General features: G+C 45.4%; 1 protein-coding gene across 1 annotated transcript in view; it reads left to right on the top strand.

Moving 5' to 3' along the window:
* ninl (ninein-like) overlaps nt 1-25917 on the top strand; it is a gene marked incomplete at its 5' end in the record, with an annotated part of 46587 nt that extends 20670 nt beyond the window's left edge. The window contains 24 exons of the mRNA XM_079248709.1: nt 866-1042; nt 2569-2705; nt 3145-3285; nt 3533-3707; nt 4725-4835; nt 7077-7160; nt 8293-8422; nt 9945-10013; nt 10328-10452; nt 10537-10617; nt 11692-11822; nt 17100-17237; nt 17430-18605; nt 19241-19345; nt 19448-19517; nt 21749-21916; nt 21996-22112; nt 22186-22299; nt 23661-23807; nt 23873-24001; nt 24345-24458; nt 24955-25158; nt 25236-25349; nt 25423-25917. Of these exons, the coding sequence (XP_079104835.1) occupies nt 866-1042; nt 2569-2705; nt 3145-3285; nt 3533-3707; nt 4725-4835; nt 7077-7160; nt 8293-8422; nt 9945-10013; nt 10328-10452; nt 10537-10617; nt 11692-11822; nt 17100-17237; nt 17430-18605; nt 19241-19345; nt 19448-19517; nt 21749-21916; nt 21996-22112; nt 22186-22299; nt 23661-23807; nt 23873-24001; nt 24345-24458; nt 24955-25158; nt 25236-25349; nt 25423-25614 (4149 nt within the window). The 3' untranslated portion in view covers nt 25615-25917. The remainder of the gene's footprint in view (nt 1-865; nt 1043-2568; nt 2706-3144; nt 3286-3532; nt 3708-4724; nt 4836-7076; nt 7161-8292; nt 8423-9944; nt 10014-10327; nt 10453-10536; nt 10618-11691; nt 11823-17099; nt 17238-17429; nt 18606-19240; nt 19346-19447; nt 19518-21748; nt 21917-21995; nt 22113-22185; nt 22300-23660; nt 23808-23872; nt 24002-24344; nt 24459-24954; nt 25159-25235; nt 25350-25422) is intronic.
* Between the last annotated feature and the right edge of the window lie 645 nt (nt 25918-26562).

Below are 26562 nucleotides of genomic sequence, written 5' to 3'. Positions count from 1 at the left end.
GAAGACGCCGCCGGATGTCACGGCTGTCCGCTAAGAACAGGCCCGACAACCTGATGAAGAGGCTGACCCAATACTAGAAGGTGCTGATGAGGACGGCCCGGTGCTAGACAGACCCAGGTTTATTCTTAGAACATATGTTCTGGACCTGCTGAGGACCAGAACCACGGTCTGATCCAGAAGAGCAGGAAGAAACATGAAACATCTTTATTTTCATTTTTTCATTTCTTCTTCCAGATAATTTTGTCTCAAAATAATTTAAAAAAAAAAAAAAAAAGTCAAAGTATTATTCTAATCAGATGGATGAATCAGGAGTAAAGCCACAGTTTCCCAGGTAACCAGGAGCTCCTGAATGCACCACCAGCTCTCCACCAGTCAGGAGCTGCAGCTGCATGTGACATCATCAGTGCAGTCAGGATGAGCAGGTACTGCAGGGGAACAGGTAGCTTCTCAGACACACAGGTGGAGGTCATCATGTACTGTTCGTCAGGTCCGGTTTCTGGCTGTGGTTTCCTAACGTGGATCAGGACGGAGCGGATCAGCGCCGCTGACTGCCAGGTTCAGGATGGGATGTTGTCATTGTGTTTCAGTTCGGGCTCCACAACGATCAATAAGTCGATCAGATAATGAACAGAAATCCTGTTCAGTGAAGAAACTCAGATTCAGGTTGACTGGAGTTTCTTCCAGCTGCAGCTTAGAGGTTCAGGTCCGAGGTTCTGTCCAGTTTAGCCCGGGGGTCGCCAGGGAAGGTGGTCTAATCCAGATTAACTCTTACAGCATCACACTGGAACAAAGCGTGTCTGTTCTCTGAAGTCTGTTGGTTTAAAACGTCTTTCTGAACTGATTCTGGTTTCTGCTTCTCATGCAGTCCCAGGCCGTCTTAGAGGAGCTCTCAGCCCGGTCCGCCTCGCCTTCCCTGCTGACCGCCACCGTGGGTCAGAGAGTCCTCAGCCGGCTGGACGACGGGTCGGGATGCACCAGCCCCGAGCGGGTGGCGGCGTTGTGGACCGAGGAGGGCATCCGGAACAGCCGGGACATCCTGCAGGTCAGTACGAGATGCTAGACCAGACCAGACCAGACCGGGACCAGCTGGAGCACAGAGAAGGCCAGGTGGGAGGTCGCTGGGAGGTAAAGGTTCTGCTTAAAGCAGAACTTCCTCATCATCTCTGCTGAGTTCCAGCTGAACCGCCTCACCAGCACCGAGGTCCAGACTGGGTCCAAACCAGAGCAGAACCTCACAGCCCATCTTTGTGTCACATTCCTCCCAGAGATCCCGTCCGGCCTTTTCTTCCTCCTCAGTGGTCAGGAGGCGGCGACGTCTTGTCGGTTCTGTTCCGCAGGGCGACACCAGAACCGAGACCATAATGAACCCGTTCCTCACTAAATATAATTACTGCTGAGGTTCTGGAGTGTGGTGGACAGCAGCGCCCCCTGTTGGTTGTCTCATCTCACAAAGATCTGCTTCATTTCTTTGACTTTTATTTCTTTCTTTTAATTGGTTTTAGATAGATGAGAATGGAAATACTGGGGAAAAAAAGTCATGTTGAAGAAAAAAATATTTTTTATTCATCCACTCTTTGTTTTTCCTCCTCTTTTTTCTTTTTTCAGTCTGTCAGTTCTTTTTATTTTGTTTTTTATTGTTTTTACATTTACTTTTCTTTTGTTTTCTTTTTTTTCTACAATGTTTCAGGCGACCTGAAACATTGTCCCAAACTCAGTCATTCAGACTTCTTTTATACCTGATTCACTCGGACAGAAAAAGGAAAAAGTTGGACTTTTAAAGCATCGTTTCTCATTCCTGGCCCTCGGGGACCCTTGTTCTTAGAGACCCTGGACTTCAGGGATGCTGGTCCCCAGGGAACCTGGTCGTCATGGACCCTCGTTCTTAGGGACTCTGGTCAACAGGGACATCTGCTCTGCATCCTTTAGAGGCAACTCTTAACAGTCCTGACTCAAAGAACAGCTGATGAGCAGGTTTGCAAAGAACAAGCAGTTGAATTATTCTGCATCAGGTGGAATCAAAGAGAAGTAAATGCAGGGCAGGGTCCCGAGGACCAGGGTCCTGAGGAACAGGGTCCCCAAAGACACGGACTAAAAAACACTATTTTAAAAGACACAAAATTAACCTTCAAGAAGTCCAGCTTTGTTTTGGTTTGGATGCAAACACAGAATGCGGATAAGTCCAGGATCCAGTCAGTCATCATCACCTGTCTTTGCTTCATGTGGACTGTCATGGTGTAGACCATGCCTCCTAATGAGTAGATGAACCAGAATGGACGAGCCTCCAGTATAAAGCTGGAGGAGAAGCTTCAGGCGTGAGAGAACATTTTTGTTGTGATTGAGCAGCCATTGAATATTGCTTGTCCAGCTGCTAGCTGGTGCATGGCTGACTCATGCGTTTTATTTTTTTAACTAATAAAGACAAGACAAAGTTAACTGAGCTTCTGCAATTTTCTCCTACCACTATAGCCAACCTCACATGAACGTTTAGATGTTAAGGTGAAGGACAAGAAGAAGAAGAAATGTTGGCTATAAAGCAGCAGCATCTATGCTTGGTGTCTCTGTGTGCAGACTCTAGACTTTCCCCTGGAGGAGCGTCTCAGTCTGGCCGACCTCACCCTGGCTCTGGACAACGAGCTCCTGGTCAGCGGGAATGGAATCCACCAGGCGGCGCTCATCTCCTACAAGAACGAGATCCAGCACCTGCAGTAGGTTTCCCTCCAGCCACAATAAAGAGAACAGTCTGCGGCTCCCAGATTCTTCTGGAACGAAGTCCAACATGATCTCTGAGCTGCAGTTCAGGAGAAGTTCTGTTGAAACTTCTCTGCTGCAGACAGAAAAAAGTTTTTTTTGTTGGAAATATCCATCAGAGTCTAAACACAAAGTCCGAATCAAATATACAATCTAGTTTCCTTAATATAATGTCTTCCTGTGATGTCTTTATGTTGTCTTTATTCAGCGTCTTCATGGTGTGTCTTGGTGTCTTTAGATCCAGTTTGTTTTCAGAGCAGAACCAGGCTGCAGAACGTCAGCCCGTTAGAACCGGGCCACTGTTAACGGAGCCTGGTGTTGCTCCTGGTTACAGAATGAAGTGGTTCTGATCCAAACCTGCAGCGGCTTCAGGTCTGACCTGTGGTCATGTTTCAGGGAGGTGGCAGAGCAGGCCTGCAGGGAACGGGACAAGCTGAAGGCAGACCTGGACGTGGCGGATCAGAGGAACCTGCAGCTGGTCCGAGAGGTGGACGACCGCCACGCCAGCATGGAAACGTTGAACGAGAGCAGGATCAGGTCTGTTTTCTTCTGTTCCGGGTCCATCAGGATGCTCTGTTGCAGCTAAATGTCCCAGAATGCATTTCAGTATCGAAGGGACGTCTTCAGAGAAGCTCCTTCTAACTGGGAACTGGAAGCGTGCAAAGCATTCTGGGAGATCTGGCTGCTGGAGCTCCAGTTCAAAGCGCCGGTCAACAGAACCTTTAGCGAGGTGTTTGTGAATGGGTCAGACCGCAGCGCTGACCTGCCGCTCTGTGATTGGCAGAGACCTGGAGCAGGACTTCCGGGACCGGCTGATGACGCTGCGCTGTCAGTCGGAGCAGGAGAGTGAAGTGTTGCTGCAGCAGATGGAGCGGGAGCGCCAGGCGCTGCTGGAGGAGCTGCAGCTGCTCAGAGGGCAGGAGGCGGAGCTTCAGGAGGAGCTCTGCAGCAAGGCACAGGTGAGTCCAACACAGGTGGCGGTCAAGTTCTGATCTTTTCATGTTTCATATTTCTCGCTTAAAACTCAATTTTTATTATTTTTAGTCAGAATATAAACCAGCCTGCAAATCCCAGTCAGCATACAGACATGTTTCCATCACACAGACGTGACGTTTCCATCACACAGACATGACGTTTCCATCATGCAGACGAGACATTTCCATCATGCAGACGTGACGTTTCCATCATGCAGATGAGACATTTCCATCATGCAGACATGTTTCCATCATGCAGACGTGACGTTTCCATCATGCAGACGAGACGTTTCCATCATGCAGACGAGACATTTCCATCATGCAGACGTGACGTTTCCATCATGCAGACGTGACGTTTCCATCATGCAGACGTGACGTTTCCATCATGCAGACGTGACGTTTCCATCATGCAGACGTGACGTTTCCATCATGCAGACGAGACGTTTCCATCATGCAGACGAGACGTTTCCATCATGCAGACGAGACGTTTCCATCATGCAGGCGTGACGTTTCCATCATGCAGACGAGACGTTTCCATCATGCAGACGAGACGTTTCCATCATGCAGGCGTGACGTTTCCATCATGCAGGCGTGACGTTTCCATCATGCAGACGAGACGTTTCCATCATGCAGACGAGACGTTTCCATCACGCAGGCGTGACGTTTCCATCACGCAGGCGTGACGTTTCCATCACGCAGGCGTGACGTTTCCATCACGCAGGCGTGACGTTTCCATCACGCAGGCGAGACGTTTCCATCACGCAGGCGTGACGTTTCCATCACGCCTGCGTGACGTTTCCATCACGCCTGCGTGACGTTTCCATCACGCCTGCGTGACGTTTCCATCACGCCTGCGTGTTTTCAGGACAATCTGTTGTCAGAAACTTATTAAGACATTTTATTTTTCTCTTATAAAATGGATTTAGTCACTGGAAAAACTGTAATACAGTTCTTATAATGTGAAATATGGTTTTTCCTCTTTTCTACTCACTTTGTTCTCAGGAGAACCAGCGTCTGGAGGAGGAGCTGAGCGTTCTGAAGCTGAAGCTGACTGAAGCGGAGAGCTCTGTGAACAGGCTGCAGGAAGACCTGAACCAGCTGCTGCATGACAAGGTGACATGCCACACAGCAGAACACACATCAGCTACTTTAATAGTCATCTATTTAGACCAGGAACAATAACACACATTTACAATCTGCAGGATAACAGCCAATGGCTATTTGACTGAAAAACTGTTAAATATAATGATATGATACATGAGCCACATATAACATGAACAACGTTTTATAACATGATATGAAGACAGGAACATGAGACTTTAAGATTTCCATCAAATGGTTACATTAAACATGCATCGAGATAATAATGTGCCCACAGCTCTCCAATGATATCACACAATTTTTCCAGGAAGAAAAACACATTTTAACCATTTTATAACAGTTTAAGATCATTGTTTGTTTTTATTATTGCAAACAAACAGGAAACTCTAATAAATAGTTTGAAAAGAATAGTTTTTCTTATTGTTTATTATTTCTGCTCCCTATGGGGTCTTCGGTGAGCTCTCCAATATTCGGGGCTGATTTGGTTCATTCTGACATTTAACAAGCTGCTTACATGTATGAATGCTCAGATCCTGGCATGTATAAGTCTGGCCTCAGTCTTCAGGTCAGAAAAACTGTCTTCCAGGAGCTCAGTGATCTTTAATGGAGCCAGCAGGACCAGTTCACCACAAATATCTGTTCCAGTCCACCACACATTGGTCAGGTAGTGAGTTGTTTACAGGAGAGTATCTGGATGTGTGTGTGGTGAAGCTGAAATACAAATAACCTATTACAGTTAGTGCTGTAACTCTTGATAAGTAGGAAATAGACAAGGACAAAAAAAAAAAAAGACTTGAATGTCCAAATACGTGTCTCTTAACGTCTCTCTTTACCAGGACATGGACATCATGTGCAGGTGAAAACTACAAACAGAACTTACAGAAAGTAGTGTTGAAAATTACAAACAAGTCATGTTGACACAGAGAAACATATCCAGAAGCATAAACAGGGTTTAATTTACTGCTAAAAATTAGACTAAAAGCTAAATAAGAACATTTTAACTCTCATAATCTGTTTGCATTAAACTTACATGTTAGCATTTCATGTGAACAAACACAACTATAAACAGCTTCAAACACTAAATCATTCCTCCATGCTAACAGGAGTCGCATCTTTGTTCCTTCATGCTAACAGGAGTCACATCTTCATTCCTTCATACTAACAGGAGTCGCATCTTTGTTCCTTCATGCTAACAGGAGTCACATCTTCATTCCTTCATGCTAACAGGAGTCGCATCTTTGTTCCTCTTTCATGCTAACAGGAGTCACATCTTTGTTCCTCTTTCATACTGACACATCTTTGTTCCTTCATGCTAACAGGAGTCGCATCTTTGTTCCTCTTTCATGCTAACAGGAGTCACATCTTTGTTCCTCTTTCATGCTAACAGGAGTCACATCTTTGTTCCTCTTTCATGCTAACAGGAGTCACATCTTTGTTCCTCTTTCATGCTAACAGGAGTCACATCTTTGTTCCTCTTTCATGCTAACAGGAGTCACATCTTTGTTCCTCTTTCATGCTAACAGGAATCACATCTTTGTTCCTCTTTCATGCTAACAGGAGTCACATCTTTGTTCCTCTTTCATGCTAACAGGAGTCACATCTTTGTTCCTCTTTCATGCTAACAGGAGTCACATCTTTGTTCCTCTTTCATGCTAACAGGAGTCACATCTTTGTTCCTCTTTCATGCTAACAGGAGTCACATCTTTGTTCCTCTTTCATGCTAACAGGAGTCACATCTTTGTTCCTCTTTCATGCTAACAGGAGTCACATCTTTGTTCCTCTTTCATGCTAACAGGAGTCGCATCTTTATTCCTTTATGCTAACAGGAGTCACGTATTCATTCCTCCATGCTAACAGGAATTACATGCCCAGTGTGTAGTGGTTCTTTGGGTGCATCTTTGGGTCTCATTATCACACGTGGACAGCCTGACATGTATAAGCATGGATGTTAACGCAACACATCACACAACATCATGGTGACGTTTGGGCTCATCCTGCTGTTTTGACTTGGTGTTGCAAGGTTTTAGGTGACTGATGAAGATGAGGCCAAAGATGACGTGTTGCGTGGTGTTGGGTGACTCGTCTCCTCTTATCTTATCAATAATTGATGAAGTTCACTCTGACTCGTTTCTTTCTGCTGCTCTGCCATGTTGGAGTCTTTCTCTTCTACCTGCTGCAGCTGATTGATGGGTTGATTGTTCGGTTGATGGCTGGTCCAGTGATGGATTATAACAGTAATGTGTTTTTCTGCAGGGCAGCTTGGATGCAGTCGGAGTCGGTCTGAGTCATGAAGAGAGAATCTCCCAGTTCATCAGAGAGTATGAGCTGCACTGCAGGGTAACACGTGTGTTGTGTGCATAGACTGTATATAAAAAGATGGACGTAGCCTCTGTGACGTCACCTGTAGGTTTCTGAAGAGCTGAACTGAAGCTCGGTGGGCGGTTCCTACCATTGCCATCTTGGCAGGGGTATGTGTGTCATCTTGCCCGGAGAATACAAATATGGGCTGAGAGGGGGGCTGAACTCTCACCTGCCTGTAACTAAGAGCTTACCGAGCTAACCTAGAGATAACAGGAGCTAACCAGCTAACGGAGGTAAGCAGGCTAACGCTGTTAACTGGCTAAAAACCGCAGTTGTTCTACGTTCTTCTGACTTGAAGCAGGAGATCGGGTAACTGTCAATCAAAAGGACACACCCGTCACACACAAATATATGCCAAATTTCGAGATTAAATTCATTTCAAACGGGTGAGTTAGAAAAAAATTCACTGCCCCCACAGTTGTCATGAAGGTATACCTGACCTATTAAACCTAAAATGGATTTTTGAACCAGGCTGTAAACATGTTTATTTCTGCTGTGAAGTTAGTCTTTTTAACATGGGAGTCTATGGGGATTTGCTCTGTTTTGGAGCCCCTAGTGGATGAAGGGGGAACTGCAGTTTTATACACTTCCGCATAGGCTTCACTTTTAACCGCCGGAGGCTCCGTCCATCTTTCTTATACGGTCTATGGTTAGTGTGTGTGCTTAATCTGTGGTTATGTGTTGTGTGCGTGTGCATGTAAAGTGTGTGTGTTCTGTATGTAGGTTTTTGTGTAGTAATGTGTGTTATTAATGTGTACAGTGTGTGATGTGAAGGAGTTCTAAAATCCATTTATGTTTGTGCATCTGAATGCCTCACGGTGGCTGGATAGAAAATCGAGGTGAGAAATGAACACTTAGTGCTCGGTCATGTGACACCTGCGGGTGACATGCCTGCAGGTGTAGATCATGTGATCCCTGCAGATCACGTGACGACTGGAGGTGTAGATCATGTGATCCCTGCAGGTCACGTGACGCCTGCTGGTGTAGGTCACTTGAAGACTCACCTGGTTGACATTCAGCTCCTGTAGTTTCCTGTATTCCTTGGCATGCAAGTGTGTTTTTGCAGTGTGTTTTTACATTCGGAAAACTGTTTTTGTGGTGCGTTCAGGAGCTGCGGGATAGAAACGATGAGTTGAGCTCGGAGCTGGAGCTGCTGAAGAGCAACAGGAAGTCCTTACAGGCTGCAGGAGCTGCTGAAGCGCTGAGCTGGAGTCAGCAGCTCCGAGAGTCGGACTCAGGTAACAATCAGACAACTTCCTGATTAGTTTCCATCTCGAATGCTGAGAAGTTTCAATCAGGAAACCGGAAAAGTGAAATCTCAGTTCAACATCGACAGAAGTTGTAGGAAGTTTTTCTTCTTCTTCTCCTTGTTGTACTACTCCTTCTCGTTTGGGTCAGAGGTACGGTGTCTCCCCCAACAAGTAGTCGATGTGTCCCTGTTCCAACACACTTGGCCTCCATTCAATGGATCCAACAGCCTATGAAGTTCTGCACAATGACTGATTAGTTGGAGCAGGGATTCATGGTAAACCTGCAGGATTGTGGTCCTTCAGGACCGGAGCTGGACACTCCTGGTTTGAACCCTTGTTATGTAAACTGTGTGAAATGGAGGGTGGGATTCAGATACCTGGGGTGGGGGAAAACTCCTCCTTTGGTGGTCGCTGCATACGCTGATGATGTGATTGTGTTCTTAAGAGAACAAGTTGATGCTGATGCTCTGAAAAGCTGTTTGAAAGTGTACGTTTAAGCATCACCAGCAGTGGTTAACTGGGAAAAATGGGAAGCATTTTAGGCAGGGGAGTGGGGAGGAGAATTCCTACTTGTGAGTTTTAATTGGGGGGAAGAGTGAGAGGGAAAGTCCTGGGAGTACTGCTCAGTACTGGAGAGTTTCAGAGGTGAAACTGGGAGGATGTGATTAAAAAACGTTGGTGCAAGGTGGTTGCTACCCCAGCTGTCCAATAGGAAACATGTCCTGGTTGCAAACAGTCTAGTAGCCCTAAAGCTTTATCACAAATTTATGGTTTTCTTTCCTCCTAATGGCTCCGTGATGGCAGAAGTTTCATTTAAAGAAACTTTCCCACCTGCTGGAGTCCTGAAATGTTCAGGAGGACAACTAGACATAAGATTTTCCTCCAGCTGGTCAGCTGCTTTGTTTTCCTCCTTGTTGATCCTCGCATGCTGCTTCCCGTCTCCCCTGCAGCAGAACCAAGTTCAGCTGTCCTGTGTTGACCTGAATAGTGGACTCCTCCCTCTGAAGGTCGAGTTTCACAAACCAAACACGTGCAGTGACGTGTTTGTGACAGAAGATGGCGCCACATCTTTTCCCAGCAGGTTTCTCTGCTGAAATCATAGACCGGCTGAAATAAACAAGAAGTAGAAAACTTTTAAATCAGATGTTCAATAAAGCTCCATTCAGACTGAAGTCTGACTGATCAGTCAGATGTTTATTGGTCAGTAGATGTCTGACTGATCAGTCAGATGTTTATTGGTCAGGAGATGTTCTGTTCTTGAATTTACAAACCCTCTGAAACCTGGTGAGGAAGATGTCAAAGTGAAAGACGGGAGGAAACCTGCATAGCAGAAACTGTCAGTTTCAGGACTTTCAGGTTAGATGTGTCCAGGTATACGAAGCTCCGCCTACCACACACACACACACACACACACACACACCCACACACTCAGAGCAAGTTTGTCTGCTGTTTGTTCATCAGTAAAATCAGTAAACTTCCTGCCGACATTTTAGTTTGTTTGTTTGTTCAGACGAGTCGGACATGAAGCAAAGTTCGTCTCCTACAAGGAGAAAGAGGCTGCAGCCGGACAACAAAACCGGTGAGACACACACACACACACACACACATTCATCAGGTGGAGGAGCACCACACCGCCTTATGGTTTTACAGCAGAGCTGTGAATAACAACCATCAGACCTGACTGGTTTTGGTCCAGTCCGCAGGAAGAGATCAGATCAGGTGGTCATTTAGCCTTCTTGGTTCTTCAGACTGGGAACTCTGTCTGTTTGTGTGTTAATAAAGTTTAGATAAATTTCATCCTTTTCCCCCGTCCCCCAACTCTCCGTCTCACTAAATCATGTCTGTGGTCCTCAGGTTTGTGCTCATTGGACGATGTCTCTGGTCCGTCCTCAGATCTCTGTTTATTGGACGACGTCTCTGGTCCAGCTGTCAGCATCCAGACTGAAATGGCTGTAGAGCAGCTGAAGCAGAAACACCAGCAGGAGCTGCAGCAGCTGAACATCCAGCTGGAGACGCAGGTAACACGCTGACAGGGACACAAGTACTTTTCACCTGTTCAGAGGGAGGACTCAAACCTTCCTCCGCTTCCTACTCCCCCACAGGTAAACTACTATGAGCGCAGTCTGGAGAAGATGAGGCAGAGCATGGAGGTGGAGCGTAAAGACATCAGTCAGGCCTTCAAGGTGAGAAGATCTAAGTCGCAATAGTTTTGGTTGGGACATAAACTCTGCAATGTTCCTGCTCAAGGTTTGTGTCCATGTTGGTGTGTTTGTCCTGAGTTTAAGTACCGGTATCCGGTATTGTCCCATGCTACAACAGATATCAACTATCATGTCTCCATGGAAACATCGTGTCTGCATGGAAGCATCATGTCTATGTAGAACCTTCATGTCTGCATGAGAACATCATGTCTGCATGGAACCATCACTTCTGCATGATAACATCATGTCTGCATGGAAATATCATGTCTGCATGATAACATCACGTCTGCATGGAACCATCATGTCTGCATGGAAACATCACGTCTGCATGGAAACATCATGTTTATGTTGAACCTTCATGTTTCCATGGCAACATCCTGTTTGCATGGGAACGTAAATGGCAAAGTTATGACTCAGGACATTAAAAATCCTAAGTTGTCATCATCACAGTGAGACCCTTCATGTCTGCATGAGAACATCATGTCTGCATGGAAACATCATGTTTATGTTGAACCTTCATGGCTGCATGGGAACATCACGTCTGCTTGGAACCATAATGTCTGCATGGAAACATCATGTCTGCATGGAAACATCATGTCTGCATGGAAACATGTTTATGTAGAACCTTCATGTTTCCATGGAAACATGTCTGCATGGAAACATGTTTATGTAGAACCTTCATGTTTCCATGGGAACATCCTGTCTGCATGGGAACATAAATGGCAAAGTTATGACTCAGGACATTAAAAATCCTAAGTTGTCATCATCACAGTGAGAAAAGCTGATTCTGGACCCGCAGGTTGTTTTGTCAAAGCGGTGAAAGAATCCATATAAAAACCACTTTATCTGATTTATTTCTGGAGTTTCTGAGCCTTTTTATTGGGAGAATGAAATATATCACATTAGCCAGTGTGTTTTTGATCTGACACCATGGTCCACTCTGACCAGTCCCATAATGGGATGATTAGTTTTCAGATCCATGCTGTCTGAGTCTTGTCTGAAAGGATGTGGTGTGCAAGCATCTGTGGTGAAGTCTGGTGTTTCCATGTTGCTCAGCTGGAGATCAGCGAGCTGGAGGAGCAGAAGTCTCAGCTGGAGCAGAAGGTGAAGGAGCTGAAGGAGGCGTTGGACAAACTGCAGAATCACATCCAGCTCGGAGGAGGATGTGGCGACGAGCAGGAGCGAAGGTGAGGAAGACCTGTCACGTCTGCATTTTGTCTCCATGGAAACGAGTTACTGAATGTAAACACAAATGTAAAGTTCTGAGTTTCAGATGCTGATTTGTGTGTTATAAAAGCACGCGGGAAGCCGAAATTATATCATACACACACACACACACACACACACACACACACACACACACACACACACACTAGTGTGTTTATATCCACACACCTGTAAACCAGCACGTGTTTAAATCCACACACCTGGACACCAGTGTGTTTAAATCCACACGTGTGTAAAAGAGTGTGGGTTTATATCCACACACCTGTAAACCAGTTTAAATAAACTCACAAGTGTGTTTAAATCCACACACATAAATCTGAACATGTAAAATAATTTTCCACACTACCGAGTTCCATAGATTTTCACACGTGGGATTTTCATGTTCAAAGTTTCTTGAGAGATACGTTATTACACGTGTGTGCATGCTTCATGGGTTCTGAAATTCCCTTCACACTTCCACTGATACATGCTGTGTTCGAGTGCTGGTAGAAAGCTGGGTCATTTGGGTTTTAATTTGATTCAAGTGTGATTTTCTTTTATAGTTATGAAGCAGAGAGGACACTTTCTGACAGACAGATAAACACATATGGACAGACAGGTAGGTAAATACAGATGGACAGACAGACAGGTAGATAAATACAGATGGACAGACAGACAGGTAGGTAAATACAGATGGACAGACAGACAGGTAGATAAATACAGATGGACAGACAGATAAGTAGATAAATACAGATGGACAGACAGACAGGTAGATAAATACAGATGGACAGACAGATAAGTAGATAAATACAGATGGACAGACAGACAGGTAGATAAATACAGATGGACAGACAGACAGGTAGATAAATACAGATGGACAGACAGACAGGTAGATAAATACAGATGGACAGACAGATAAGTAGATAAATACAGATGGACAGACAGGTAGATAAATACAGATGGACAGACAGACAGGTAGATAAATACAGATGGACAGACAGGCAGGTAGGTAAATACAGATGGACAGACAGGCAGGTAGATAAATACAGATGGACAGACAGACAGGTAGATAAATACAGATGGACAGACAGACAGGTAGATAAATACAGATGGACAGACAGATAAGTAGATAAATACAGATGGACAGACAGACAGGTAGATAAATACAGATGGACAGACAGACAGGTAGATAAATACAGATGGACAGACAGATAGGTAGATAAATACAGATGGACAGACAGACAGGTAGATAAATACAGATGGACAGACAGACAGGTAGGTAAATACAGATGGACAGACAGACAGGTAGATAAATACAGATGGACAGACAGACAGGTAGATAAATACAGATGGACAGACAGACAGGTAGATAAATACAGATGGACAGACAGACAGGTAGATAAATACAGATGGACAGACAGGTAGATAAATACAGATGGACAGACAGACAGGTAGATAAATACAGATGGACAGACAGACAGGTAGATAAATACAGATGGACAGACAGACAGGTAGATAAATACAGATGGACAGACAGACAGGTAGATAAATACAGATGGACAGACAGACAGGTAGATAAATACAGATGGACAGACAGACAGGTAGATAAATACAGATGGACAGACAGACAGGTAGATAAATACAGATGGACAGACAGACAGGTAGATAAATACAGATGGACAGACAGACAGGTAGATAAATACAGATGGACAGACAGATAAGTAGATAAATACAGATGGACAGACAGACAGGTAGATAAATACAGATGGACAGACAGACAGGTAGATAAATACAGATGGACAGACAGACAGGTAGATAAATACAGATGGACAGACAGACAGGTAGATAAATACAGATGGACAGACAGACAGGTAGATAAATACAGATGGACAGACAGACAGGTAGATAAATACAGATGGACAGACAGACAGGTAGATAAATACAGATGGACAGACAGGTAGATAAATACAGATGGACAGACAGACAGGTAGATAAATACAGATGGACAGACAGACAGGTAGATAAATACAGATGGACAGACAGACAGGTAGATAAATACAGATGGACAGACAGGCAGGTAGGTAAATACAGATGGACAGACAGGTAGATAAATACAGATGGACAGACAGACAGGTAGATAAATACAGATGGACAGACAGGTAGGTAAATACAGATGGACAGACAGACAGGTAGGTAAATACAGATGGACAGACAGACAGGTAGATAAATACAGATGGACAGACAGACAGGTAGATAAATACAGATGGACAGACAGACAGGTAGATAAATACAGATGGACAGACAGACAGGTAGATAAATACAGATGGACAGACAGACAGGTAGATAAATACAGATGGACAGACAGATAGGTAGATAAATACAGATGGACAGACAGACAGGTAGATAAATACAGATGGACAGACAGACAGGTAGATAAATACAGATGGACAGACAGACAGGTAGATAAATACAGATGGACAGACAGACAGGTAGATAAATACAGATGGACAGACAGACAGGTAGATAAATACAGATGGACAGACAGACAGGTAGATAAATACAGATGGACAGACAGACAGGTAGATAAATACAGATGGACAGACAGACAGGTAGATAAATACAGATGGACAGACAGACAGGTAGATAAATACAGATGGACAGACAGACAGGTAGATAAATACAGATGGACAGACAGACAGGTAGATAAATACAGATGGACAGACAGACAGGTAGATAAATACAGATGGACAGACAGACAGGTAGATAAATACAGATGGACAGACAGACAGGTAGATAAATACAGATGGACAGACAGATAAGTAGATAAATACAGATGGACAGACAGATAAGTAGATAAATACAGATGGACAGACAGATAAGTAGATAAATACAGATGGACAGACAGATAAGTAGATAAATACAGATGGACAGACAGATAAGTAGATAAATACAGATGGACAGACAGATAAGTAGATAAATACAGATGGACAGACAGACAGGTAGATAAATACAGATGGACAGACAGATAAGTAGATAAATACAGATGGACAGACAGACAGGTAGATAAATACAGATGGACAGACAGGCAGGTAGGTAAATACAGATGGACAGACAGGTAGATAAATACAGATGGACAGACAGACAGGTAGATAAATACAGATGGACAGACAGGTAGGTAAATACAGATGGACAGACAGACAGGTAGATAAATACAGATGGACAGACAGACAGGTAGATAAATACAGATGGACAGACAGACAGGTAGATAAATACAGATGGACAGACAGACAGGTAGATAAATACAGATGGACAGACAGACAGGTAGATAAATACAGATGGACAGACAGACAGGTAGATAAATACAGATGGACAGACAGACAGGTAGATAAATACAGATGGACAGACAGACAGGTAGATAAATACAGATGGACAGACAGACAGGTAGATAAATACAGATGGACAGACAGACAGGTAGATAAATACAGATGGACAGACAGACAGGTAGATAAATACAGATGGACAGACAGACAGGTAGATAAATACAGATGGACAGACAGACAGGTAGATAAATACAGATGGACAGACAGATAAGTAGATAAATACAGATGGACAGACAGATAAGTAGATAAATACAGATGGACAGACAGACAGGTAGATAAATACAGATGGACAGACAGACAGGTAGATAAATACAGATGGACAGACAGACAGGTAGATAAATACAGATGGACAGACAGATAAGTAGATAAATACAGATGGACAGACAGACAGGTAGATAAATACAGATGGACAGACATAAGTAGATAAATACAGATGGACAGACAGACAGGTAGATAAATACAGATGGACAGACAGACAGGTAGATAAATACAGATGGACAGACAGACAGGTAGATAAATACAGATGGACAGACAGACAGGTAGATAAATACAGATGGACAGACAGACAGGTAGATAAATACAGATGGACAGACAGACAGGTAGATAAATACAGATGGACAGACAGATAAGTAGATAAATACAGATGGACAGACAGACAGGTAGATAAATACAGATGGACAGACAGACAGGTAGATAAATACAGATGGACAGACAGACAGGTAGATAAATACAGATGGACAGACAGGCAGGTAGGTAAATACAGATGGACAGACAGGCAGGTAGGTAAATACAGATGGACAGACAGGTAGATAAATACAGATGGACAGACAGACAGGTAGATAAATACAGATGGACAGACAGACAGGTAGATAAATACAGATGGACAGACAGACAGGTAGATAAATACAGATGGACAGACAGACAGGTAGGTAAATACAGATGGACAGACAGACAGGTAGATAAATACAGATGGACAGACAGACAGGTAGATAAATACAGATGGACAGACAGACAGGTAGATAAATACAGATGGACAGACAGACAGGTAGATAAATACAGATGGACAGACAGACAGGTAGATAAATACAGATGGACAGACAGACAGGTAGATAAATACAGATGGACAGACAGACAGGTAGATAAATACAGATGGACAGACAGACAGGTAGATAAATACAGATGGACAGACAGATAAGTAGATAAATACAGATGGACAGACAGGTAGATAAATACAGATGGACAGACAGACAGGTAGGTAAATACAGATGGACAGACAGATAAGTAGATAAATACAGATGGACAGACAGACAGGTAGATAAATACAGATGGACAGACAGACAGGTAGATAAATACAGATGGACAGACAGACAGGTAGATAAATACAGATGGACAGACAGACAGGTAGATAAATACAGATGGACAGACAGATAGGTAGATAAATACAGATGGACAGACAGACAGGTAGATAGATACAGATGGACAGACAGACAGGTAGATAGACAGTACCTCCATCCTTCTTCCAGTTGAAGCCATGTTTTCCTGTTTTCCATGAATGTAACAGCCGCTCCATCAGGAATTTATGATCCTGATCCTGTTTGATGTTTGTGAGACTCGTCGTTTCTTAGAGTCCTGATTGAGTCCAGTTGAATGCTGCCGGTTCTGACTCTCTTCTGGTCCAGAGACCAGTTTTACCTGGGACAGATTTAGGTCCAGTTCAGCTAATAAAGAACTAGGATGGGATTATAAAAGGTGACTTTAAATCAGACGTCAGATCAGTGGCAGGTTCTGCTCTGAAACCCATCCAGAACCAGCACATCACAGAGCCGGAAGAGCAGCCTCCTCTGAGCCCCGTTTGTTTTGTGAACTTTGACCTCCCAGGATGCAGCGGGACCGGGTCGAGCTGGAGACCAACTTTGCCAGAGAGATCAGTAACCTGGTCCAGAACCTGAGCGCGGAGAAGGACCAGCTGGAGGCGGAGCTGAAGCTGAAGATGGACCAGGAAGTAATGTCTGTCAGGTGGGTGGTGCCGCCACAGTAATGATGATCAGAAAGGTTTTATTCATCGTTATTGATCAGAACATCAGACACGGAAGTCCTAATGGGTAAGTTGTTATTGATGGTGGTGTTTTTTGCAGCAGTGACCCGACTGGGTTCTGGTTCTGCAGCATCTCATATGTCTGATAGCAGCTAAATGTTTGCTGTAAGCAGGGAGGAGTCGGACCTGCGGCTCGCTCAGGTGAAGCTGCAGCATCAGGAACAGGTCCGGGGTTTACAGGAGGCCGTACTGAAGTCCGGTCTAATGGACCTGGACGCGTCTCAGAGGCGGTGTTCTGAGCTGGAGGCCCGGCTGGAGGAGGCCTGCGCTCAGCTGGAGGACAGCATCGCCTTCCTGGAGTCGCAGGAGCTTCTCAATAAACGTCTGGTCTCAGAGAAGAGCCGTGTGGAGGAGCAGCTCCTGCAGGCCAAGACCCGGGAGGAGCAGGTCCTGGTTCAGGTCTCCCAGCTGAAGGCGGAGCTGAAAGACCTGCGGGACGGTTCCGACGGCCTCCTGCAGGACCGGGACGCGGCGGCCGATAACTGCAGCCGTTTGTCCTGCGCCTTCATCCAGCAGCAAGTCCAGCTCCGAGCTAAGGAGCAGACCATCGCCTCCCTCCAGTGTGAGCTGGAGAACCTGCAGGAGACCTTGAGGAGCAGAACCGAGTCTTTTACCAAACTCGCCACTGAACTAGACTCCTTGAAAATGGACCGAGACAGGCTGATCCAGGACCTGAAGGACCAGGCCATGGCTGTGGACAACCTGCAGCTGGAGCTGGACAGTGTCTCTGAGGAGCTGGACAGGAGGAGGAGCAGTGAGACGGGTTTACAGGAGGCTCTGAGGCGTGAGCAGAACCAGACCTCGCTGCTCAGGTCCAGCCTAGCTGAGGAGGAGGAGGAGGTCCGCTGTCTGAGCCAGGAAAACAGAACCTACATGCGGCTGGTGGACCAGCTGTCCACCCAGATTGTGGAGATGGAGGAGGAGATCTCGTCCCTCAGAGACCACCTGAGAGACCTCAGCTCCCAGCTCAACGGTACTGCAGACCTGGTTCTGGACCTCCGGAAGCAGCTCAACTCCAAAACCAGCAACACAGACCGGTTACGTGCCGAGGCTTCGGAAAAGCAGGCCAGGTCTGCTTCTGAGCAGCTGGAGGTCCAGAACAGAGAGCTGGACCGGGTCAAGGAACAGGTCTGTTACCTGCAGCAGGCCCTGCAAGACTCCCAGAACCAGCTGAGGTCCACAGAGGAAGACTTTGACAGAGAAAAACGGAAGATGGCCCAGCAACTGATGGAGCTGGAAAGACTGGTCCTGGATCTGGAGGACGTGATGGATCCCACCAGTCCTCACAGGTTTGTGGAGCATGGTGGTCTCGGAACCAGAAACCGGTCGACGACTAACCTCCGTCTGCCTGAACCAGATCAAACTAATCTGACGGATCACCCACAATGCACCGCTGCATCTCTAACCATGTGATAGACGCATGAAACGCACCAGTAACCATCTGTCCATGTCTGTCCTCTAAGTCTCTCTCCTTCCTCTCTGTCCTCCCATCTCTCTGTCTCCTTACACGTCTCCTCCATGTCTTTCCATCCGTTGTCCTCTCCCCGTCTCGCCGTCCTCCATGTCTCTCCGTCTGACTCCGGATCAAACTTTTGATGAAGATGATGATAATGAAGACACATGGACATGTCTGGTCATGCGACTTGGTTGGAGTTTCAGGCTGCTGACCTGATAAAAACCGGTTCTAAGCGGGTGATGCATCAGCAGACTGAAGCTCAGTCAGAAGCTGAAGACCAGTATGAGACCAGGTTGGACATCCCTCCAGAACCTGGACCTCTGTCTTCTTGATCAAATCAGAATATAATCAGTAAAATCAGGTCTCCAGTTTCTGATCATTTCTCTGTGATGTACAGAAGACGATTCTGTCTCCAGTCCTCAAGTTCTTCTCAGGTTCTGTCTGACTGGTTTGGTTTGTGGGCTGCAGGACTCAGCTGGAAGAGGTCCGATCAGAGAACGGCGCTCTGCGGGAGAAGCTGAGTGTCCTGCAGCAGGAAGTCCAGAGTCTGGAGGAGGATGTCACAAAGAAGAGGCGAGTGAAAAAGCCTGGAAACGGATGTGATGATGCAGAACAGGAGCTGTAAAAGAACCCAAAGCTTGTTTCTAAAAAGAAAGAACTGCTGCTTCTTCACAGGAGGAGGCTGGAAGACATGGAGAGAGGACATGAGAGGAGCAGAGAGGAGGAGGAGCGGCTCCACCAGGAGGTGAGATACCTGCAGAGCCACATATTATTTTTATTATTAGACTTTATTACAATCCAGACACACAATATAGCTCTCATTAGGAGTGGTCCATCAGTGGACTCCATCTGGTTCTGGAGGTCCACCATCCTGCAGTAGTGTTTCCCTGCTGCTGCACTTGACTCACATCCATGTATCAACTACCATGTCTCCATGGGAACATCATGTCTATGTAGAACCTTCATGTCTCCATGGGAACATCATGTCTATGTAGAACCTTCATGTCTCCATGGGAACATCATGTCTATGTAGAACCTTCATGTCTCCATGGGAACATCATGTCTATGTAGAACCTTCATGTCTCCATGGGAACATCATGTCTATGTAGAACCTTCATGTCTCCATGGGAACATCATGTCTGTGTAGAACCTTCATGTCTCTATGGGAACATCATGTCTATGTAGAACCTTCATGTTTCCATGGGAACATCATGTCTATGTAGAACCTTCATGTCTCCATGGGAACATCATGTCTATGTAGAACCTTCATGTTTCCATGGGAACATCATGTCTATGTAGAACCTTCATGTCTCCATGGGAACATCATGTCTATGTAGGACCTTCATGTCTCCATGGGAACATCATGTCGCTATGGGAACATCATGTCTATGTAGAACCTTCATGTCTCCATGGGAACATCATGTCTATGTAGAACCTTCATGTCTCCATGGGAACATCATGTCTCTATGGGAACATCATGTCTATGTAGAACCTTCATGTCTCCATGGGAACATCATGTCTCTATGGGAACATCATGTCTATGTAGAACCTTCATGTCTCCATGGGAACATCATGTCTCTATGGGAACATCATGTCTATGTAGAACCTTCATGTCTCCATGGGAACATCATGTTTCTGTAGAACAGGGGTGTCAAACTCAAATTCACAGAGGGCCAAAATTAAACAGGAGCAAAATCGAGGGCCAAACTTTTTTTTTTATTCAGAAAGTGACGGCTATTATTCGTGTTTTTCTTGTCATTAAACATTTTCATATTTTAAATAATGGTTGGGCCTATTTTTGCTTAAACACTGAACCCAGAACCGATTTAAAAAAAAAAAAAAAAAAAGAAAAAAAAAAAAGAGAGAAATATCAGGTCCCTGGAATTTTTTATTCATCTTAATTGTAACCTAAATCTTTTCATCACGGGATATCAAGGCCAACACCTAAAAAAATAACAATTATCTCTTTCAACTTTGAACAGACCATGCCGTCAGTAAATAACTTCATATTTATCCAGTTTAGTTTGCTTCCATTTACTCTGATGATGCACATGGGTCCATTCCAGATACTTGGCGTCGCTTTTTACATGCAAGTGCATCAATTTGTGGAGTCAGGTTCTGAGCTGAGGAAATCCTCAGGACTGAATGAAGGTGTTCATCAATGAGACGACTCCTGTGTGTTGTTTTGTTCATCTTCATTAAAGAAAACAGTTGCTAACACAGATATGTGCTGCTGAACATGGAGAGCATTGGCGCAGTTTGAGCATGGAGTTGGTGCGCTTTTCACGTCAACTGCAAACTGTCGCTAAAAAGTTCAAATCGACATTTTTTGGCTTCAAAGTTGGCAAAATGTCGGGTAAATTCAGCGCTAAGTAGATCGACTTCTTCAGCAAACTGCGCAAAAGGCAACACGGCGGTAGAGGTCTGCTCTCTCATGACTTGGCAGCACAAAAATGAGCCAGGTTTCCTCTCTGCATCTGATTCTGCCACAATCACAACTTAGTTCTAAAAGCCCTCACGGTGTTGTCATAGTGATGACGTGCACGCGCCCTGAAGCTGCAGATTGAACGCGTCGAGGTGGGGGGGTCTAGCTCACCAAGACAGCATTGTTGGATTTGTAGTGTTAGGAATATGTGCGCTGTATAGTGGATAGGCGGACCAGACGTAATACATATTTGAAATCATCTCGCGGGCCAAATATAATTTTAGTGCGGTCCAAAATTGGCCCGCAGGCCTGAGTTTGACATGTATGATGTAGAGCATTCATGTCTCCATGGAAACATCACGTATGCATGGAAACTGGGATTAGAAAGATTCAGATCTTCCAGGTCAGAGTGTAAAACAACCTGACCAGGTTTGGGTATAGAGGACATGTACCTGAGTAAAAAAGTCAGAAAATACTTAATATATTCAGATTTCTCTCGCCTGTGTCCTGCGTCTCCTTCATCTTCTCCTCCTCTTCCTCTGTCTCTGCAGAACTCTAAATACCGAGAGGAAGTTCTGAATCTGAGCAGCAGGAACCTGCAGCTCAGCAGCGACAACAGTGAGCTGAGCGCTCGTCTCCATGGAGAACAGGAGTCGGTCCGGATGCTGCGTGAGCGCCTGGCGACGGTTTCCAGGGAGCAGGAGGAGGGGGAAGTTGCGGTGAGTAGGATGTTTCTGATTCTGTGGAGGATGTTTGCAGCGTAACATTCTGGTAATGCTGCAGCGGCTGATGTTTCAGGTGCGGCGGCTGCAGGACGCCGTGACGGAGCAGGAAAGGGAGAAGCTGCAGCTGCAGACGGGCTGGAAGCAGGAGAAACAGCTGCTGGAGAGAGAGCTCAGCTCCACCAAGGAGAAGGTAGAACATCCACCCCCATGTTCTAATTGCCTGCTGGCCGTGTTTCTGTCGACTGATGGTGTCAGTCCTTTAGCTGGGACGCCAGTCGCAGCTGGAGGCGGAGCTTAGCAGCTTGACTCTTAAGCTGCAGTGGATAGAGGAGGACAAGGAGCGACTGCAGAGAGAAGTCGACGATCGAAACAACAAGGTCAGACTGACTGTGGTGTTGGCTGTGTCCACTTGCTTCAGCATGCCAAAAGTCACATGACCAGGCCGTTGTCGTCACGTCTGACGCGCGTTGAGCTCCTTCACAGGAAGTTAGAAGGGTCTAAATGTTTTAAAGTGGGTTAATGAGAGGAGATGTTTTCACGACGAGCATCATGTTGGCATTAGCATCACAGTCACACAAACCTTCATCTCACATTCTTCAGTACAACTTTAATAACAATAACTATCCCAGTTGGGTAAAAACCTTTTTTTAATCTACTTTTCCCTGTTTGAGAACGGGTTTAGCCTCAAAAGTTTCTTTTAGATGCATCGCATGAGGAGATGAAAGATTCATTTTAACTAATGATGTTGAAGAACCCAAACGGTAGCAGTAAAAATAGTGAAAGTGCAGCGTTTACAGTCTGTAGCGAAGACATCAGTCATGATGTCTGTGTTGGAGACCAGAAACCTCCACATTAAAAACACTCAGAGGAAAGATGCGTCGTTGATTATGTAACAGCATCATCGTCATCTGAATTATGGTCTGACATGTCTAAAGAGTCCAACTCTCTCCTCCGTTTTAAAGAAATGCCACAGAACTTTAAGACCTTCAGACTCCGCGTTCCAGACTTGTTCAATAAGATGTTCGATCATTTCTGAAGATCTTTCTGCTCCGCAGCGTCCAGGAGCAGAAAAGATGCTTTACTACTTTCCTTCCCAAACACCATGTGATATTACGCTTTACAGACCATTGCACGCTAGCAACATGCTAGCAACACGCCAGCAACACGCTATCAACGCACTAGCAACACGCTAGCAACACACTCGCAACACACTTTCAACAGACTAGCAAGATGCAATCAACGCACTAGCAACATATTAGCTACATGCTAGCAACACGCTAGCAACACACTATAAGCACACTAGCAACATGCTAACAAATCACTAGCGACACGCTAGCAACACGCTAGTAACACGCTAGTAACACACAATCAACACGCTAGCAACACACAATCAACACGTTAGCAACACACTAGCGACACGCTAGCAACACACTATCAACATGCTGGCAACAGACTAGCAACACGTTAGCAACACACTATCAAAACACTAGCAACACACTATAAGCACACTAGCAACATGCTAACAAATCACTAGCGACACGCTAGCAACACGCTCGCAACACGCTAGTAACACGCTAGTAACACACAATCAACACGCTAGCAACACACAATCAACACGTTAGCAACACACTAGCGACACGCGAGCAACACACTATAAGCACACCTGTCTGTCAAGGTGATAGGTGAGTCATGTGACCCTAACTGGATCAGAACCCCGTCTGCATTCTGTCCTCCTCAGGTGGAGAAGCTGCAACAGCAGCTGGTGTCTGTGGAGACAGAGGCGGAGCTACTTCGCTCTCAGCTCCACGCCTTCTCTCAGAAAAAAGTCGGCCACGCCCAGGAAGTGACGGAGCTGCAGAGGAAGCTGCAGGAAGCTCACAGCAAGGTGAGGGAGGTCACATGACCCCAGTCGGCCATGTTCCATCAGAGTCTGAACCGGTTCTGTTTCAGGTGGAGGAGTTGGAGATCAAAACTAGGAGGCTGATGAAGGAGAAGGAGGAGCAGGAGGAGCAGGCCTCTGTCACACTGAGGGAGGAGACCCAGAGACTGCAAGCCCAGAACCAGGAGCTCCAGAATCAGGTACCAGAGGGTGGCGAGGGGGCGGAGCTTCTGTTTGAGCTTATTAACCGTTTCCACCAAAATAGAAAAAACACTGTTTAGATTTTAATTAACTTTATTTTCTTTTAAAGCACTTTTATTCCTTTTTTACTTTTACTTTTTGCTTTAAAAAAATAGAAAAATGATTTTTTTAAATTTGACTCTATTTTGTTTTGTTTTTAAAAATCCTGTTCAGTCTTTTTTTTTTTTTTAACGTTTTATTCGGATTTACGTTTATATCCGTAAAACGCCTGAAAGAAGCCTGAAGCACAAGTCTGATTGGTTGCTTGAGAGCTGGAAGCTGATTGATGGATATCTGTGTCAGCTCTCTGAGCTGCAGGTCCAGGATCTTCAGGTCCACAAACTGACCCAGGAGCAGGAGAACCTGAAGACCAGACTGAATGAGGTGCAGGCGGCCCACATGCAGGCTCAGGACCAGGTGAGGAGGGAGAAAGGGAGGGAGGGAGCATAACGCAGATGTGTCGGACACGTGTGTGTGTGTGTGTGTGTTAGGGGTGGGAAAATCAAATCGAAAAATCGGGATTTTTTTCCCCATAATTTTAAAATCGATTTTTTTTTTTCCAAATAAAATTAATGTACTGTAAAATTTTTTATTTTTACTGTTTTTATTGGACCTTTTACTTGTCTTCTTGGGCATTATAGGAGCGGAATGATGGTCTGGATACTGTGTTGTTTTTTCCTCATTGAAAAAGTTGAAAAGTTTTAAACTTTTTTTTGTTTTTAATTTACAAAAATCAGCAATATTGGAGAATTGTGAGAATCGCAATTTAAATCAAACTGGCACCCAAAAAGAAAAGCATATCACAGCCCTAGTGCGTGTGTGTGTGTGTGTGTGTGTATGTGTGTGAATGAACATGTCATCTGAGATGAAGGATTGAAGCAGGACTTCCCGTTTAAAGCTGTGTTGCGTTCAGGTGCTGCGGGCCGACGCTGCCCTCAGTGTCGTGCAGGCACAACATCTGCGACAGCTGCACGAGCTGCAGGAGCAGGCGGGCGGCCGGAAGGAAGCGGAGGTTCTCCAGGAGCGGCTGGACGAGGAGACCAGGAGGAGAGAGGAGCTGGAGGAGGCGCTGCAGCTGCAGGCTCAGCAGAACAGATCCCAGATCAGCACGATGCGGGTGAGAAACTGGTCACCTGATGCTCCCACTTCCTGGTTGTTTCCTCCGCCTCATGTCGCCGTCTGCGGTGCGTTTAGGAGCAGTACGAGAAGGCAGCGGCTGCCCTGGAGCAGAGGGTGGAGGACATGGAGGTCCAGTTGAAGGGGGTTCGTCTAGCTCTGCAGGAGAAAGTCCAGCAGCTAAAAGAGCAGGTGAGTCTTCTCCGCCGTCCGTCCATCTGTTGTCAACAGCGTTCTGAGATCTGACGTGCGATGTTGCCTGCAGATGGCGAAGAGCAACAAGGCGAGCGCGGCGCTGAAGGATCTGTTCGTAGAGAACTCGCAGCTGATGAAGGCGCTGCAGGTCACTGAGCAGCGACAGAAACAGGCAGAGAAGAAGAACTTCTTGTTGGAGGACAAGGTCGGAGCGCTCAACAAGCTGCTGCGGGAGATCGTCGCGGCCGCGCTCGCCACGTGACGACGACGATGACCCCGCCCACACACTCCAGATGAACTGGTTCCCTTTCCTTTAAAATGTTAAATCTTCAGTTTTAACTTGGTAAATGTGAACATTTGCTGTGATGAATCAGGAAGCTGAAGACTTCCCGTCGTTTTATAAAGTTTTATTTGTAATGAAGGTGGCGTCGTCAGGGCGACGCGAGTCTCGGGTTGAGGAGCTGCGTCTTCCCAGATTTCCGTCTCATTCAGACCAGATTAAAAGCAGGAATTCAGACTTTTCTCAGAACTTTCCAGATTAATTCTCTGATCAGGTCAACGGTTGTCCCGGCAACAGATAGCAACTCCCAACCTGACAATCGATTTATCCGATTAGAACGAAGAAAAGGAGCTGAACTCTGGTTGGCAGGAAAACTGACCAGTTGATCAGTTACGCAACACTCTGATAGCTTATCTTAGCACAAACACTGAAAGTGAACGGAAACTGTTAGCACCGGATTAAATTACGTGTTTTAGCCTCATCCTTCATCAGCTCGTCATGTTTCTGTCGTTCAATCAGCAGCAGCATCATCCAGTTCATGTTTCTAACTCAGAAACTTGATCAATAACGCCTGAAAGTTGCCAAACATCACAGCTTCCGGTTTCCAGGAAACTCTGAACACTGACGGATGTTTCTGGCTGTGACCGCCTCACCTCTGTCTTCAGTATTATGTAACTTTAGTTTTCTGTTTGTGTGAAGGCGGAGTCTTCCTCTAACAGTGATGAAGACTTTATCTGCATGCTGAACCGGTTTCATGGTTTTTCCTCAGACTGAGACCTCCTGTTACTCCTGCTCTTTATGTCCCACATGTTCAGGTGCAACAAACCAAAGTCACATTAAATTATGTTTTTAATCAGCTGGCTGTCCAGATGTTTTTCTGTCCGAAACGTTGAGCAACAGCTGTGACATTGGTTTTCAATGACCTCCCAG

The sequence above is a fragment of the Telmatherina bonti genome (genome assembly GCF_933228915.1).
Source record: "Telmatherina bonti genome assembly, chromosome: 11".
Lineage (NCBI taxonomy): Eukaryota > Metazoa > Chordata > Actinopteri > Atheriniformes > Telmatherinidae > Telmatherina > Telmatherina bonti.
The sequence above is the reverse complement of the archived record's forward strand: the minus strand, read 5'-3'. Positions and strand labels throughout refer to the sequence as shown.